The sequence below is a fragment of the Cajanus cajan genome, chromosome 2 (assembly GCF_000230855.2).
Source record: "Cajanus cajan strain Asha chromosome 2, NIPB_CcT2T_4, whole genome shotgun sequence".
NCBI lineage: Eukaryota > Viridiplantae > Streptophyta > Magnoliopsida > Fabales > Fabaceae > Cajanus > Cajanus cajan.
This window is the reverse complement of record NC_138518.1, coordinates 54,169,199-54,186,850: the sequence shown is the minus strand read 5'-3', so window position 1 is coordinate 54,186,850 and position 17,652 is coordinate 54,169,199. Positions and strand designations below refer to the sequence as shown.

Here is a 17,652-nt window from a genome sequence, read left to right as displayed (position 1 = left end):
AAAATGCAAGTTGGCATATTAAAGTACTCACCAGGATATATCTTGGATAGGTAGAATAAAATTGATATTCCATCTTCATTTTCCTTATTGAGTTCATCATCAGAATATAGAACATCTTCTTTGAAATAGGGTGTCAGAACACTGAAGCAAAACTCAGACAAGTTAATAAACAATAGAACATGTGTTTAACTTTACACACAAACTTCTCCCAATATTTCTCTCTCCACAGAAGTAAACTAACCCATATTCCATATATTTGGGAAAGTCAATAATTTGTAGATACACCAAACATGCAGCCACAATAAACAAGGTGGCAATTGTTACCAACCGTAAAGTGTAATAGTAATGAAAACACACGTCTGATTAGTATCTTAATCATTCTTCTCTTTTGAGTTATTCAGAAGAAAAAAAAAATGGTTCAATAGAAATAGACCTTGTATACAGAATACATTTCATCCATCCATTTCAAAATTTGAAATTTGTTAGATATAAAATTATTCATGAGCCTCAGCCCAACAGCTTAAGCTTTTATAAAAGTTGACCCTCTTTGTGATATTCAAGTCTTTATAACCAAGTGGTATTCTCATTGCCTTCATTCTTCTACTATGAAGTTGAATTTCAACACAAGATGTAATAGACCAATGTGTTTGTCTATGCTTCAAAAGACTCTTGCATGAGGTGGTGGGTCATGTTACTCATGTAAAACCCACTCATGAATTAGTCTTATGAATTAGTCTTTCACATTATCCGATACTCATTCTATTTTTCCTTTATTTTCAATATATTAGTATATCGCAATGACTAACCTGAAGGACAACATGTCCCGCACTTTGGGAGCCTTTGGCATATTCATAAATAAGGAGTTGGCAAAGAATGTAATGCGGCGGCGGGCTTCTATATTTTGGGGAACATTTATAGCTGATTCCTTGACTGTTAAAAGCAAATGAAGCCTAATAACCTGCAGAGAAGAAACAGAAACTTGTATGCAACAGCACATTCAAAAAGAATAATGTAATGTTTTCACTTAAGTATAATTGTCAAGACTACCTTCTCCATTACTGTTCCATTGTTTGTAAAAGAAGTGTCAATGCTGACAAACCTCTGCCCCCTCTCTACATGATATTGCTGAGGTGTTTGTAGAAATTGCAAAAACCTGGAGAAAGCACAACCAAGTCAACATCGTAAAGCAGTACTTGTTATAAGATTAAAAAAAAAATACATTAGTAAACCAAAGTTCCGGTCACTGTTTCAAACATACAAATGGCCATCGACCATAACATCCTGTATAATAATTTCTACAATATCTTGCAGGACATTGACTATCTGGGACTCTAGTTTGCCATCTTCAGATCGCTGCAAGTGGGAAAAAAAATATATTTATAAGACCTAAAGAAGAACCTGATATATACTGAAAAAAAGGAAGCATGATGCGAAAAACACTTACTAGTAGACTTAAGAATTTCTCTAACTTCTCACTGAGTGAAGGCAAGCCACTCATCTTGAATTCCCTGACAAATGTTTTTTCTTGTATGCACCGTTCTACTTCATAGCATATATTCATCACAACCCTGTCTCATACATGGAAGAAACCCAATACTCATGAGGACTCGAATAAGAAGAAAATTAAATGGGTGAACTGAGGCTATACAATTATTTCTCTTACCGCTTATCTTCTTCATCTCGCAGAAGGCTCAGTATGATGTCCTTGAGAGTCTCATAGCATTCAACAACTGCTGAATACATATACCCGTCGTTCTTAATCTTTCTGAATAAATCATCATCGCTCTCCTTCTTATAATCTTTTGCCATGTCAACAGCTATAGGAATCTATCACATATTGAAACAATTTAGAAAGGATGCAAAAGACATGTTCATTTGATCATAATCAACTTTTGGCCACAGGGAGCCACTCATATGACACACCTTACTAGCAAGCAAGAATGGAGGCCACTGAATGACAGAAACAGAACTTGAACTGTATGGGACAAGAAGCAAATCTCTATCCCTGAACAATTAGTAGTAAAGAAATATAATCAGAAGCTTGAAAATCAGGCATCTAATGCAAGATGTATCAGGCAAGCAGCAGTTTGGACCTGTCACTGATGAGGTCTTCTTCTCTCATAGAATTTATAAACTCATTCCAAACCTGAGAAAAGTATGCAATATTGTTCCGTTCATATGTCTCATCCTGCCACAGAAACTCCATTCGTAAGACTGAAGGACTCCAGATAGATATTTACTTTTTATGTAGTTGTATGATTTCATTGTACACAAATACTAAATTTTGAAACATGAAATGCAGTACCGATTCCTCCTGTTTATTCCTTCGGTCTCTTCCAGTCCAAAAGCGCAGACTGAAAGCTACTGGTACAGACTGAAATCTGGAGCGGAGCATTCCAAGTGTCCTTATCTAAAAGGTGCAAAAGGTTAGGACAAAAATCACCAAAACAGTCACATTGGTATGGGTATGAGAACTGGATACAGTAAGTTACAATACATAAATATGACAATTCTTAAAAGAACAGGATACAAGTAGAATATATATTGAGTAAAATATAATTATATTTGTACATTGCATATATGTTAATAATTTATTTTTCAAATTATATTGTTTTGCCATAATCATCATATTATTGTTGGCCTGTAATCTCTTGAAAAAATTACTAAAAATCATAACTGTAATCAAATTTATATAAAAATACTGTATTCATGTTAAGATACAGATCCCTTCATTGTCCAAAGAAAAAATGTATGCCTTTTGAAGATGAGGTAATCACGCTTTGATAAGGAGGCAGCTGACAAGTATATGTCACCAACTTTCAAGTATACATGCATCATATCTGTTGGAATGCCACCTTAATTGTGGCTTCTATGAGGGCTACCTTAATTGCATCCTCAAGGGTGGTGTTTAGTTCCACATCAACTATAGATTTAGCTTGAATAGAGCTTTTAAAGCTTGGGCAATCCTCGCAGTACCAATTGGTTTTGTATGGTTGAGTTAGATTCAAAGTCCAAATTCTAAGATGGCTTTCCAACAATAGCCAAAAAAGTATTATATCACCAATATGAATTTAGTACTATGATCTACTATCATTATCCCAACTCCCAAGAAAAAACAACCATGTAAAAGATGGGTTTTATGTGGTAGCTTAGTGTCAAAAAATGCAATTTTTACCCTGTGGGCCTAAGAAGAAATCACATAACAAAGGGAGCAAACTGAAAAGGTTCAATATAAAATATTGCAATAAACATGCCACTAACCTCCCCCAAATGGCTGAAAGCTCCAACAATGCCACCAAATATAGTGGCATATATAGCATACCATATTTGAGTATCCATAAAATAAACCTATATATTAATAAAACATATAAGAATGGAATGAATGAGTGAATTAATGCACAAAATGTGAAAGGCAGAGTAATGGAACAAAATAAGAGTTAATCACCTATATATTGTCAGTGTAAAGTTTTTTACACTGGCAACCAATCAGATCTGTTAATAGTACCTTTTTTATTTTAATTTAATTAAATGAGCAAATGACATGATACTATTAACAAATCTGATTGGTTGCCAGTATAAAAAAAACTTTACACTGGCAGTGTATAGGTGATTAACTCACAAAATAAAGTTTCAGTCCAAAATTGCTTTTCTTCTAAACTCACCAGGATAATCGGAGCCCATATTGCAATTACAATACATATATTGTGAGTCTCTGTAACAGTTACAGAATGTGAGTTGAAGCAAGCTATACAGAATGTGATAAAGATAGAGAAAAGGACATAAAACTTACCATTTTCAGGAAAGAACTCATGCCACTGGTAGTTATCAATAGGCATCCCCATGATTAATTTTGTGGGTCCAACAAGAGGCAATATCTATAGAAAGATTTAATTTAGTAGAACAGAAAAAACAAGTACAATTTAAAAAGTATTTGATGAGTTTCATACAATCATGACACAATAATAAATAAAATACATGAAACATGATTGCAAGAATTCAATAGTCCATTTATTGGGAATTGATTGCATTATTTTTTTAAGTTTTGCACAAACTTACAAATGAGAGAAAGAGAGGAAAAGGAGAAACCAAGAGATGTTGAAACCATGTTTCAAATACACAATAGAGGCTGTATTAGGATTATTATAAATAAACGAGACAGTTTCCTGATTAACATAATTACATGATTTGGTTAGGCCAGACCAAACCATGAATCTATTATAGAGTATAGACACTATTTACATAATAATTCTGTCAATGCATAATATTAAAGCTCCAAATTTTAGCATTAACCTTGTATAATTGAAGTAACTGTGGTAGCATCTATGTTAAATTTTAGGGTTCAATATGGTTTTAGTCCTTGAACAATTTTTTTACTAATTTTAGTCCTTTAACTTTTGTCGATTTTCTTTTAGTCTTTGAACTTTGTCTCCCATTAACATTTTGGTCCCTAACATAAAAAAAATTTGTTCATGGAGGAAAATTTCTGGAATTAAAACCAAATAAAATTTGTTCAAGGACTAAAACCAAAAATTGACAAAAGTTCAGGAACTAAAAACATATTTAATCCTAAATTTTGTAAAAATAGAATATGAACACTGATACATAACTTTAAAATATATATTTAATTTATTAATAACAATGTATGAATTTGCTCCACCCAATATAGTTGTTGAAATTATACAGTTCAAGTAAGGAAGAAGAAAAAGAGAGAATAGAAACACAACACTGAATTGATATAGTATATTTTGTTGTGATACAAACTTACAAAGTACAAAGCACAAATAGCCCTATTTATACTAGGAATTAAGTACCAAACTCCTAAACTTATTTATCCTAATCTATTATCATAATTCTTTTCCTCTAAATATTTTGTAGATATTCTAACACCCTAAATGATATTTTGACAGAGAAAGTGAGTTTGTCATTCAAGACTTTAATCTCTCTCTTTTGGCATTCAAGGCATGCCTTTTACTTTGGTTAACAAACACACTCATATGTCATTGACAAACATTCTAAAAAGTAAGGGAGACCCTAATCACCTTTGTTGATTTGAATAGATATGATGGATATAAATATTAGATAACTTAACTGGGAAAAGAATAAATATTAAATTATAACTATCAATCACATATTAAGAGAACTTCATGTTACACAATATAGAATATCTTTCTCCCAGGCTCTCAGCAGAAAGTGGGGATTTTGATATTCAATTCAAGAGTTGAACTCAATCACTGACTGCATGTATATATGGACATGGCCACATTATCACTTACAAGTGTTTTAGTGTCCAAAAGCTACTGAACTCGGGAAAAAAATCAAATCAAAACCAGTTAAATAAATACTACCTCCACATAGTAGCTGAATGCTAGCTTGCTAATTAGCAGCATGATCCAGAAGAGAGTGTACCTGCCATAAAAACATACAGTTTAAAGCCAAAATATATAGTGAAAATTAATGATAGAAGCACACATATGTGACTATGATTCAATGCAATACCCCATCATTAGCCTAATCCAATTGAAAAAAAAAATCCAACAATTGACCTGCTGTCTCTCTTAAGAAAGTGGATTTTAACTTTACAAAACTGGCTTATAAGGTGAAAATTATTCCTCTCTTATATACAATATTATGGTCTTATTACTAATCGATATGTGATCTTTAAGACACACCCTTCATGTCGAGAGCTAGACATCTTGAGTGTAAAATTTGTAGAACTGGACATCTAGTGGTCTAATAACAGTCCGATAGTGGGTAGCATGATAGGCCCAATAACAATCAACAGTTGTAGTATATGGGCTCTGAGGTCATCTTAAGAAGGTGGATTGGAGCCTAACTCAACCTTACAAAATTGACTTATAAAGTAAAAATTGCTCTCCACTTATATACACTATGACATTATCATTAATTGATGTGGGATCTTCAACAGTCTCTGAAATGTATGGGCCAAAATAATTTCATAAATAATATAATGAAAACATTAAAAAACAGTTGATAGATATATTCTTCATTTCTTTAACAAGGAGAGTAAGTGCATGTTTGAATTAGCTTATTTTGGGTAAAAAAATCTTTGATCTTGGCAGCTTCTTGAAAGAGCTTTCGGGAGGAAAAAACTTATTTTCTTTGAAAAAAAGGGTTCCCAACAGTAATATCTTACAAAGCTTATAATAAATCAAATCATGTGTAATATAACAAAAGAATAATTGGTAATCTACAGTTAAAGATGAAATGATTTCTTGAGCATAAATAAAACCAACCAAAAAAAAAATGGTTGGAGTGAAACGAAGGTTTTCACCTTGAAATTCCCATCCAAAGTCCCTTCCCCCCAATATATGACAAGAAGAACTGAATGCAAAATGGAATTTAATAAGAATTTCCCACTTACTTCAGCAGTGAAAACATGCTCTCATGCATTCCTCTGCCTACATACAATTTTGGCTGCAGTATAGTCAATTTTACGTTAGAGTAGGAAAACATTTCAATTTGAAAGAGATGCAAAGATTAATACATGAAGCATTGTTACGAAGAATTTTTTAGAATAATAAATTTGGACTTGTATCCTTGCTGAGTCAGCAAGTTAGTTAGTTGTTAGAATTGTTGGAGTTTAAATAGCTGTCAGGACAGAGGGATTAGGCATGTATTCTTGTAATCCTTCTATATCAAATTCATTCAATAACAGTACACTCTTCGGATTCCTTTCTCATATAGGTATCCCTATTCACTCTTGTTCTTCGAATTGTTACAATTCCTAGTTCTAAGAATTTTTCTAACAATTGGTATCAGTCTGTACGGTTCATTCGGAGTGTTGATCATGGCTGGCGCAACCCGTGGGGCGATGGACGCTCAAGCGTTGAAAGACATGGAGGAGCGAGTCTCAGCGCGATTGGAGGCTCGATTGGTTGAAGTTGCAGGTTCCATTCAACGAACCCTGGCAGATTCTTTAAAGGAAACTATGCAAGATTTGTTAACGCAGAATCATAGTCCGGGCTCGGGGTCTCACATTTCTCACGGTCCCTCTTCTTCTTATTCTTGTGGTACACGACTAGCCCGCATAGATTTTCCTCGTTTTAATGGCGACAATGTGAGTCAATGGCTTTATCAATGTGATAATTTCTTCCTTATTGACAATACCCCCGATGTTGTGCGGGTTAAACTTGCGGTGGTTCACATGGAGGGCCGTGCGTTGCAATGGCACACGACCATGGATAAAACTACCAATTGTTCTAATCTTCCTTGGGTTGCATACAAGAAATTGGTTCTTGAACGGTTTGGAGAAGTTTGTGACGATCCTATGGCTGAATTGATGCGTTTGAGGCAGAAGAAATCCGTGGTTGAATTTTACGAGGAGTTTGATGCCATTATTACTCGTCTGAATTTGTCTGAGGATTATATGTTGAGTTGTTTCTTAGGCGGATTGAAACATGATATACAAATGGTGGTGCGGATGTTTCAACCGACCACGGTGAGTAAGGCCTTTAAATTGGCAAGATTGTATGAAGCTGCTAATGTTCCACAAGCATTGAATTTTGTTAGTTCGCGGTCACAGAAAGGGGTGCTTGGTTCTAGACCAGTAATTGCAGATAAATTTGGTTCCTTGAATTTGGGGAGTGATAAGAGTAAGGATAAGGTGAGACCTGGCAAAAGCTTAACACCGGCTTACATGAATGAGCGGAGGGCCAAGGGTCTTTGTTATTTTTGTGATGAACCATATTCTCCTGAACACAGTTTAACACATAAGAGGTTGCAGGTGCATGTCATGGAGGTTCTGGATGAGGAGGAGGTTAGTGAAGATGTGAGTGAAGAGGTAACAACGGTGGAGGAACCTCAAATTTCAGTCAACGCATTAACGGGCATTGCCAATTTCAGAACAATGAGGGTCAATGGGTATCATAAAAAATCTCCTCTGCATATTTTGATTGATAGTGGCAGCACGCATAATTTTCTGGATATACAGGTGGCTAAGAAGTTTGGATGTAAGATTGAGAACATGGATCCTGTGAATGTAACAGTAGCAGATGGTAACAAATTGAGAATTTCTTCTATTGTGAGAAACTTCACTTGGACAATTCAGAGAACTACATTTACTTCAGATATGTTGTTGATTCCATTAGGTTGTTGTGACCTTGTATTAGGTGTGGAATGGCTGATCAAACTGGGTAACATCACTTGGAATTTTGATAAGTTGACTATGGAATTTAAAGTTCAGGGCAAGAAGCATGTATTAAGAGGGGCTACATCTAGCGGTATTAAGACAGTAAAAAGGCAGCAGATTGGTAAAACTTTGGAGGAAGGAGTATATTTTTCAATGATGCAGTTATGTACAGAGGATGGAGGATTGCTGCAATCTCTAACAACTCATGCAGATCAACCTGGGTTACCAGCAATAATAGTTCAGATTTTGGAGGAATTCTCAGATATTTTTGAGGAACCTGAGCAGCTGCCCCCTTTTAGACATGAACATGATCATAAAATACCACTTGTACAAGGAGCTAATCCAGTTAATAAGAGACCTTATAGATATGCCAAGCACCAAAAGGATGTGATTGACAAGTTAGTACAAGAATACTTAAAGTCGGGAGTGATACAAAATAGTAGTAGTCCCTATGCGAGTCCGGTAGTGTTGGTGGGAAAGAAAGATGGATCATGGAGACTCTGTATTGACTATAGGGATCTAAACAGAAATACGGTGAAAAACAAGTTTCCAATACCATTGGTGGAAGATTTAATGGATGAGTTGCAAGGATCTTCAATTTTTTCCAAGATAGATTTAAGAGCCGGGTATAATCAAGTCAGAATGGATCCGGAGGATGTTCATAAAACAGCTTTCAGAACTCATGGAGGACATTATGAGTATGTTGTCATGCCTTTTGGCCTGACTAATGCACCTGCTACATTTCAAGGTCTTATGAATACAATATTTCAGCAGTTTCTCAGGAAGTTTCTTTTAGTATTTTTTGATGATATACTTGTTTACAGTGGCAGCTTGGATGACCATGTTATTCATCTAAGACAGGTTTTTATTACTCTGAGGAATAATTCTTTGTTTGCTAGGAAGTCTAAATGTTTCTTTGCTGTCAATAAAGTAGAATATTTGGGGCATTTCATTAGTGAGAAAGGTGTGTCCACAGACCCTAGCAAGGTGGAAGCTATGAGGAATTGGCCACTACCACTAACTATCAAACAACTACGAGGTTTTTTGGGGTTAGCTGGTTATTATAGAAGATTTGTGAAGGGTTTTAGTGTTGTGGCGAAACCCTTAAGTGATATGTTAAAGAAAGATAATTTTGTTTGGACTCAAGAGGCCAAGGTGGCATTTCAGCAGCTTAAAGATTTATTAAGTAATACACCTGTTTTGGCTTTACCCGACTGGAATAAGGTTTTCATTGTGGAGGTAGATGCTTCTGGTTTCGGTATTGGAGCAGTACTTATGCAGGATCATCATCCCATCGCTTACATCAGTAGAGTATTAAACCAACAGCAGCAATCTTTATCTACTTATGAAAAGGAACTACTGGCTGTAGTATTTGCGGTACAAAGGTGGAGACATTATCTTCTCAACAGACATTTTGTTGTTAAAACTGATCATTACAGTTTAAAATACTTATTGGATCAAAGATTGACCACTGTTTTCCAGCAGAAGTGGTTAGTTAAGCTAATGGAATTTGATTTCTCCATTGAATACAAACATGGTCATGAAAATGTTGCAGCTGATGCTTTATCCAGAATCGAGCATGAGGAGGATTATGTGGAATGCAAAAATCTGACTACTCATCAATTACAATCTGATTTGGTGGACAGGATTAAGAATTCATGGGTGATTGATGTTAATATCCAAAAATTAATTAGTGAATTGCAAATTAATGCTGCCTCCCACAAACATCATACTTGGCATTCAGGAGAATTGAGGAGAAAGGGTAAATTAGTAGTGGGAAAGGATGCGAAGCTCAGAAACGATCTTTTAAATTGGCTACATTGTTCTGCTATTGGAGGTCATTCTGGTATTGGTGCTACTATGCAAAGAGTCAAGTCAGTGGTGTATTGGAAGGGTATGTCATCAGATGTTAAGACTTTTGTATCTAAGTGTACCACTTGTCAAAAATGCAAGAGTGTGACTATTGCATCGCCTGGACTGCTGCAACCCCTTCCAATTCCTGAACAAATTTGGCAGCACATTAATATGGACTTTATTGAAGGTTTACCGAGTTCTTATGGAAAACAAGTGATATTTGTAGTGGTTGACAGATTGAGCAAATCTGCTCATTTTATGGCATTATCACATCCTTATACAGCCAGTGATGTAGCCCAAACTTTCATGGATCATGTCTTTAAGTTGCATGGTTGCCCAAGCTCAATAACTAGTGATAGAGATCCAGTATTTGTTAGCAGTTTCTGGCAGGAATTTATGGCATTTCAAGGCATTCAGGTTCAGCTTTCTTCAAGCTACCATCCTCAAACGGACGGTCAAAGCGAGATAGTGAACAAGTGTTTGGAAACTTATCTAAGGTGCATGTGTGCAGATACTCCCCATCAGTGGAGTAAATGGCTGCCTTTAGCTGAATGGTGGTACAATACCACTTACCACACAGCCATTAAAGCTACTCCATATGAAATCATGTATGGTCAACCACCTCCAGCTTATCTTCCTTACTTACCAGGTGAATCCAAGATTGAGTTGGTTGATAGGAGTTTATCAAAAAGGGAAGAGATGCTTAAATTGCTCAAATTTCACTTGAAAAGAGCTCAGGAGAGAATGAAGCAACTTGCTGACCAACATAGGAGGGATAAGCAATATCAGATAGGGGATTTGGTCTATGTGAAACTGCATCCATATAGACAAGTGTCAGTGGCTTATAGGAGCAACGCTAAATTAAGTCCTAAATTTTTTGGCCCTTATAGGGTACTGGATCGAATTGGAGAAGTGGCTTATAAATTAGAATTACCTCCACAGTCAAAAGTGCACAATGTATTTCATGTTTCTCAGCTTAAGAAACATATTGGTAATACAACAGCATCATCAAATTTACCATTCCAAGCTGAAGATGCATTTTATGAAAAGGAACCTGAATTGATATTGGACAGGATGACAGTAAAAAGGAAGGGAGTAGTTGTAACCAAAGTACTAGTTAAATGGAAGCATAAACTACCAGAAGACTCTACGTGGGAATTTTACTATGATCTTAAAAAAAAGTATCCATCGTTTCATCCTTGAGGTCAAGGATGTTTCCAAGAGGAAGGCATTGTTACGAAGAATTTTTTAGAATAATAAATTTGGACTTGTATCCTTGCTGAGTCAGCAAGTTAGTTAGTTGTTAGAATTGTTGGAGTTTAAATAGCTGTCAGGACAGAGGGATTAGGCATGTATTCTTGTAATCCTTCTATATCAAATTCATTCAATAACAGTACACTCTTCGGATTCCTTTCTCATATAGGTATCCCTATTCACTCTTGTTCTTCGAATTGTTACAATTCCTAGTTCTAAGAATTTTTCTAACAAGCATCTATACAGGTATTTCCACAATAAATAAATATATAAATGTGTTGCTGACCTGAGCCCACCACATCAAAAAGGTAATGGGACGCATGTTTGAGCGCTCCAATGTTCTCCGCAGAGGAGGAAGGAAAAATAGTATTGCAGCCACTATGTTTGGTAACATATATAATACAACAACATAGGTGTAAAGTGACTGGTTGCCCCAATCGCCAGCCCAACTGGTAACAAATTTTATAAGCCCTGATGGATTCTGTAGAGAACTGGAAAAACAGACTGGCAAAACAACAACCCAAACAGCTGCTACCACAAATTTCAGAAAATATCGAAGCAACTGAGTGAATTTCATATTCTTCAATGCATTCCATGTGAGAATAATATCAAGAGTTACTGCAAATAGAATATATGAGAAAAAGTTAATAAATGATAAACAGCAATTGCTATTGAAACTACATAAAGAATAAAGCTACCTTCATCTTTAAGAAAAAGAAAAATACTACCACTGCGGTTCTTTATATAAGAAACAAATAACTAATTTATAAAGATTAAAGACCAATGAAGATAGTTAAGTTAGTTAATTTTAATGAACCTAAAAAATTTGTTTTATTCCACAAATACCCTTGAATTAAATGGCTTATTTCGTTAATAGGTCAATGAATGCATTCACTTGCATGAGAAATGGGTTCGAGTCTCATTAAATAGACTTGACAATAAAATAAAATTAGCAATTAATACAATAAAATAAAATAAAATTAGCAATTAACACATCTCAAAATGAATTTATGTTTCTTATAATTAGGACCAAAACAATACACCTATTTGTTTCTTGTATCAAGGACCAAAGGTAGTATTTTCTATTTTGTTTAACAAAGAACTGAACAACTTCCAACAGAAATGAGTAGTTCTTTTGGCAAATCTTTCCATTTTGAACTCTGGATTTGTATGTCAACAAAAATAGTTAAGTCAACAGAGGTTTACATATATAGCGATGGGGACAAAAAGAACTGAGGTTGACAGGGAGCTAGCAGAGCCATTACAGTTAGCATGGACATATGCAGATTTAGGGTGCCTAAAGTTTCTTGGAAAGCAAGAAATTAACCCCAGTTCCTATATATATCACCTATTCCTTCCAAATAAACCATAATATAGGAATCAAGTACCTTGAAGAAAATTGAGAAAAGCATATGTAATGAATATAGTTGTAACATTTCTGAAGACATCTGCATCAAAAAACACTCCAACAGGTCCCAAGGAACTCCATGCTATGATAATCATTGCCTGAAACAAATACTTGCATATTTGAAATAAAATTTGCATGGTGAAGTTTCAAGTCTTAACCATAGCTCTACACATTCTGTTAAAGTCAACATAAAGAACATTCCACAGATCCAACTACTACAATTACCTGTAAAGCCAATATAAAGAATATCCACATTCGATCAAAACTCCTATACAGATGCAAAAACGTACGAACTTCAACAAAATTTGTTTTTGGCTTCCTCTTACCAACTCCGGTGCTTGCTTGGCTACGGCCCTGTCATTGGCATTTGTACTTCAATAAAGGTCTCTTTAAATGTAATGTAAGGAAGGAAAATACAAGTAGACTGTAAATATGCCCATTGGACCTTTAAGAGAAAGGGGAAAAAAAAAAAAGAACGAGAAGACAATAATAAATACACAAAACAAACAGCTATCCATTAAAGACCATTTCAGCCTGAGCAATAGAACTAAAATTCTGTTATATACATACATGGCACATGTCTCTAATTCAATAGAGGTCATCCATGTCCTATCCAATCAAATAAACCATATTAAAGTATGGAGTCATTCTAAAATACCAACTCCATTATTCTTATACTTTTATCGATACTCTAACTAGAAGTGAGAACCCACAGTTCCTGGCAACTTTTCTTTCTTTTTCATTTCAGACAAAAGAAGACAATCTATTAGCAAAAGAGAGATAAAAGTATAAAACTTTGGAGAATAAGAAATCCTCAACAGAGACAATACAAAAGGAGAAAAACACAGACAAAAAATAAAAGAAACTCTCATAACTAATCAGTGTAATTGCATATCAAACACAAATACCCTTTAAAGTTCATGTGCTGAACATCAATGTGAAATCATGAAAGTAATTCTATCCCTTAACAAACTCAGGTAAGGAAAGACCCTTTACATTTCTAAGGCACTTTCATGATTTTTTTTTTTTGATAAAACAAATTGCCATGAAATGATTTTCATTTAAATGTTTATTTTGGTCAATTTAGAGACAATTGATTGTTATATGAATCATTTTTTTTTAAATATCTCCATCACTGCAATGATACTGATATTCTTCTATTTGGATTTTCTGCACAAGGAACTCTTTGGAACTTGAAAGTATAAAAGCATTCAAATGCCTCCACCTTGCAACTTAGCTTTTAGGAGATGGTCCTTGAAATCTCTAATAAAATTTCAAAAATCATTTACCCAAAAATTGTATCCTAATCCAAATTTCTGGTGCAGGGATCATTCATACGGGTTCCATAAGAATTGGCACTCCACATTTGTAGTTACAGGATTATTCTTGCTATAGCTTTTGTTTCAATATATCTTTAAAAAAATTATGGCATCATTTGATATATGTACCCAACCCCTGCTAGTGGAAAAAGACTTAATCGTCTTTCATATATCTTACGGATGAAATAGTATGTCAATAAAATCATTCTTCGATAAAAAAAATAGTATTATTTGGCACATTGGTGTAGAGTAGAGTATAAAATAAATGGCATTAACATGTGATAAAAATAATTAAAAGAAAAACAATATAAAGTAAATAATATGTTGACATAAGAACAAACCAAATATCCATTTATTCTAACAAACTCTGATACATATGTATTGAGAGAATTCAGCAAATGGAAAATAACACATTCAGACAGAATGAAAAGGAAAAGTGGGAAAATAGATACAGACCGGATGTCCTGTCTGTGTCTCATCTGAATGCCTAAAAAAGTCTGCTTTGGGATTCAATGGCCAGCTTAGATCGTGAAAACATTTGTTAGACCTGAAAAGGCACAGATTTGAGTTTCTTGTTATCCAAATGCAAAAAAAAAAAAAAAAAAAAAAAGTTTCAAGAGTTTTCATTATTTGATAACTAAAAGTTTAATAAAACACTTACCAAAAGTATTCATTAAGATCATCATAATTTCTCCAATTAGAATGACTTGCCTTGCCTTTGTTGTTTCTCTTTGCTTCCTTTTTCACCAAATACAGAAACAGGTGTCAAGGAAAACATTAGAAAACATGCAGCAAAACTAATCTGATTATAGTTGCATTATACTGACCTTCATTAAAACTTGATATATTGGACTTATAACTTCCCTCAGAAAATATTCATCATCACGTCCTTCGACTTGCTGTGTGCTCCCAGTCACATGAATGGTATTCTTATCTAAAATCTCATAGACTTTATCACACATCTTTGGGAGAAAAAAAGAGGAGAGAGAGAGTTATTAACATGGTATCTAACTATCTAGACCATGCTTGCTATGTCACTGCTAAAACATGAACTTAAAATTGAAAATGTGTGTAACAGTCACAACCAATGCTACTAGAATTAGAAAGAATGATGCCAAAACTAGGTTTGCCATTGGGTGGAAACATGAAACATGTTCAGAATAGGTCTTATATTGATTTGACTTTTTCTTTGTAAGTCGTTTGAATGTTGAATCTTATTTATAGATATGCTATTAATTATTTGTGTTTGAGCACTAGGATATGCCTTAATCAAATTATGTTGAAGGTAAACATTCTTACAAATTTATGACTTGTTTTCACTTCCCATCCACAGGTCTACTTAAACCCTAATGCTTGAAAATATTTTACAGTTAATTCTCACGTTATATGTAGTGCTCTTAAAATTAACTGGAAAAATGTCTCCTTCCCACAAACTTTTATTTGTGATAAACATGCAACTTGTGACATTTCATTTGTGATTTTCACATCAGGTATTTTTAGGTTTAGGTATTTCATGAGAGGGAAGTGATTCCCTGCGCAAATCATTTTCCTTTCAAAAAACATATTCAGCTAAAATGTTAATATAATACTTTAGAAATGCTGTAAATGATTGATACAGACTGTGGTGCAAACCTAGTTAGGATCACTTTCTGTATATTGATGCAATAGCATTTCTATCTTTTATAAAAATAAAAAAATTAAAAAAAAGAGGAAAAGTAAATCTTGTGGGGTGTATAGAAGGTTTGCCTAATTAGAATGAGTTTGGTAAATAACTAGAACGATATTATTTGTTTAATCTGAAAATAGCATCTACTTTGCTCTATTCATGAAATATCTTCTGCATAATTTCAGTATTTCATTCTCCCAAAGAATGACACAAGAGATTAAAGATGTCGATGAGAAAATAGTTAAATATAGAAGCTATAACATATGTAATGTCGTTGATGGAGGTGCAAGTGATGATATAATATAATTTAAAAGAGGTATCACAAGAAACATTTTGTTTATCATAATGAAGCATAAGTTGGTTATAAGTAGTAGAGCACAAGATTGAGATGATTTACTCACAGCACAGGTAAAACAGAAAAATAATGCTATGTCATCAATAATGTTCAACAGACAGTAATAGAGAACTTACACGATGGAAAATGTAGCAAATACATTCAGGCATGAAGCGAATATTTGAAGCTTCTCCCCATATTAGAAGATAAAGTGCAATATAAATCAGCTCCATCTGTTGCATGTCATAATCATCTAGAAACCTATAAAGGGTTAAAAAAATTCATACACCAAAATGAACCAAATAGCTCTTGTTAGTATATAAACATTATATGAAGCACAATTTAGAGTATGCTTGGACACAATGGTTTGGAGAGAAAGGGAAGGGAGGGTTAATTTTATGGTTTTGAATTGAGTTATAAAACATTTATAAAGAAGAATAAGGGATGATGGAAAAGGTTACATGGAAATATTTCATTCTTTTTCCTTTCATTTAGAAAAATGTTCAAAAATAAAATGTTAATTCAAATTGAAAACTTAACCCTCCCTTCCCTTTCCAACTCCTCAATCCAAACATACTCTTAAGGTGAAAATCCTTGAGTTTTATTATCTCACAATAAAACATTTAATTACCTAAGATTGGAATCACAACGCACATAATGACACCATGACTCATAATTTTTGAAAATTGTAGCCTTCAACTTTAGTACAGTTTCTTCATGGAGCTGCCACAAGATTCTTGTTAGCTTTTAATATAAGTGGGAGTGTAATCACAGTGTTGAAATTTAGCATCACAATAAACATGAAAAAAAAATAACTAGAAAACAAAAGTTTTTTTTTGTAGTAAATAATAGTTCACCTGATAAGATGATACATCCCTGTTCCTTATATTCAAGTTGGCAAGCAATAATATAAGGTGCTCCCTTTGATTTGCTACATTTCCTTTCTTCATATCCCAAAACAGAAGGAAACAGTAAATCAGATTATTCCCCAGAAATGGCATGACAATTATACATAGTTGTATTCAACATTGGCTGCTCTGTATCTTTGGTACAAAAGAGATTCAAATTCACTCCTTTGAAACATTTAAGGAGATAAAAATAAATAAAACAAAATTCAATAAATTTCTCTATGTTCTCAACATAACTGTATGTATGCCATACTACTGCTATCAAGATGTCATTAATATTATGAGAAGTAGCAATTTAAGAATAATTTTCTTTATTTTCAGTATCCCATCTCATGTATTTTGACAGGTTTTACTATTTTAAAATAGGAATAAATAATAGAAACAAAATTATGAAAAAGAAGAGTAAGAAATTCTTGTAACAACCTCAATAAATGAAATTATGAAATGTAGAAGTATCAGCTAATAGAACTCTCCAATCCCTTTATAAATTTATTAATAAAAACCCATCAAAGAAGCCAAGCTTTGAAAAGAACAACTGCGAGGAAGCCCCAAAGAAAAAGAACTATATTAAATTGTTCATTTGTCATGTTTGTAGTGAAAAAAACTAATGCCATAAAAGGTTCAAGGAAGATATCTCCTCTGAAAAACACTAGTATTTTGCTTCAGCCACAGACAGACAAACCGACAAATGGTTATGCTTTAAGCATTGCTCCAATCCATTCTCATTATCAGATAACATGCAAAAATCTAGTCAAACATG

General features: G+C 33.9%; 1 protein-coding gene across 1 annotated transcript in view; it reads right to left on the bottom strand.

Annotated features, from left to right (window-relative positions):
* LOC109811229 (callose synthase 7) overlaps positions 1-17,652 on the bottom strand; it is a 30,717-nt gene that overhangs the window by 8,016 nt on the left and 5,049 nt on the right. The window contains exons 7-29 of the mRNA XM_020374906.3: positions 16,842-16,928; positions 16,616-16,707; positions 16,122-16,245; positions 14,812-14,946; positions 14,646-14,722; positions 14,441-14,531; positions 12,891-13,019; positions 12,646-12,763; positions 11,544-11,875; positions 6,383-6,435; positions 5,346-5,406; positions 3,791-3,875; positions 3,663-3,712; positions 3,262-3,348; positions 2,306-2,410; positions 2,094-2,188; positions 1,924-2,005; positions 1,664-1,827; positions 1,445-1,568; positions 1,259-1,353; positions 1,048-1,153; positions 807-958; positions 32-141 (exon numbers count right to left, since the gene is read on the bottom strand). Of these exons, the coding sequence (XP_020230495.1) occupies positions 32-141; positions 807-958; positions 1,048-1,153; positions 1,259-1,353; positions 1,445-1,568; positions 1,664-1,827; positions 1,924-2,005; positions 2,094-2,188; positions 2,306-2,410; positions 3,262-3,348; positions 3,663-3,712; positions 3,791-3,875; positions 5,346-5,406; positions 6,383-6,435; positions 11,544-11,875; positions 12,646-12,763; positions 12,891-13,019; positions 14,441-14,531; positions 14,646-14,722; positions 14,812-14,946; positions 16,122-16,245; positions 16,616-16,707; positions 16,842-16,928 (2,554 nt within the window). The remainder of the gene's footprint in view (positions 1-31; positions 142-806; positions 959-1,047; positions 1,154-1,258; positions 1,354-1,444; positions 1,569-1,663; positions 1,828-1,923; positions 2,006-2,093; positions 2,189-2,305; positions 2,411-3,261; positions 3,349-3,662; positions 3,713-3,790; positions 3,876-5,345; positions 5,407-6,382; positions 6,436-11,543; positions 11,876-12,645; positions 12,764-12,890; positions 13,020-14,440; positions 14,532-14,645; positions 14,723-14,811; positions 14,947-16,121; positions 16,246-16,615; positions 16,708-16,841; positions 16,929-17,652) is intronic.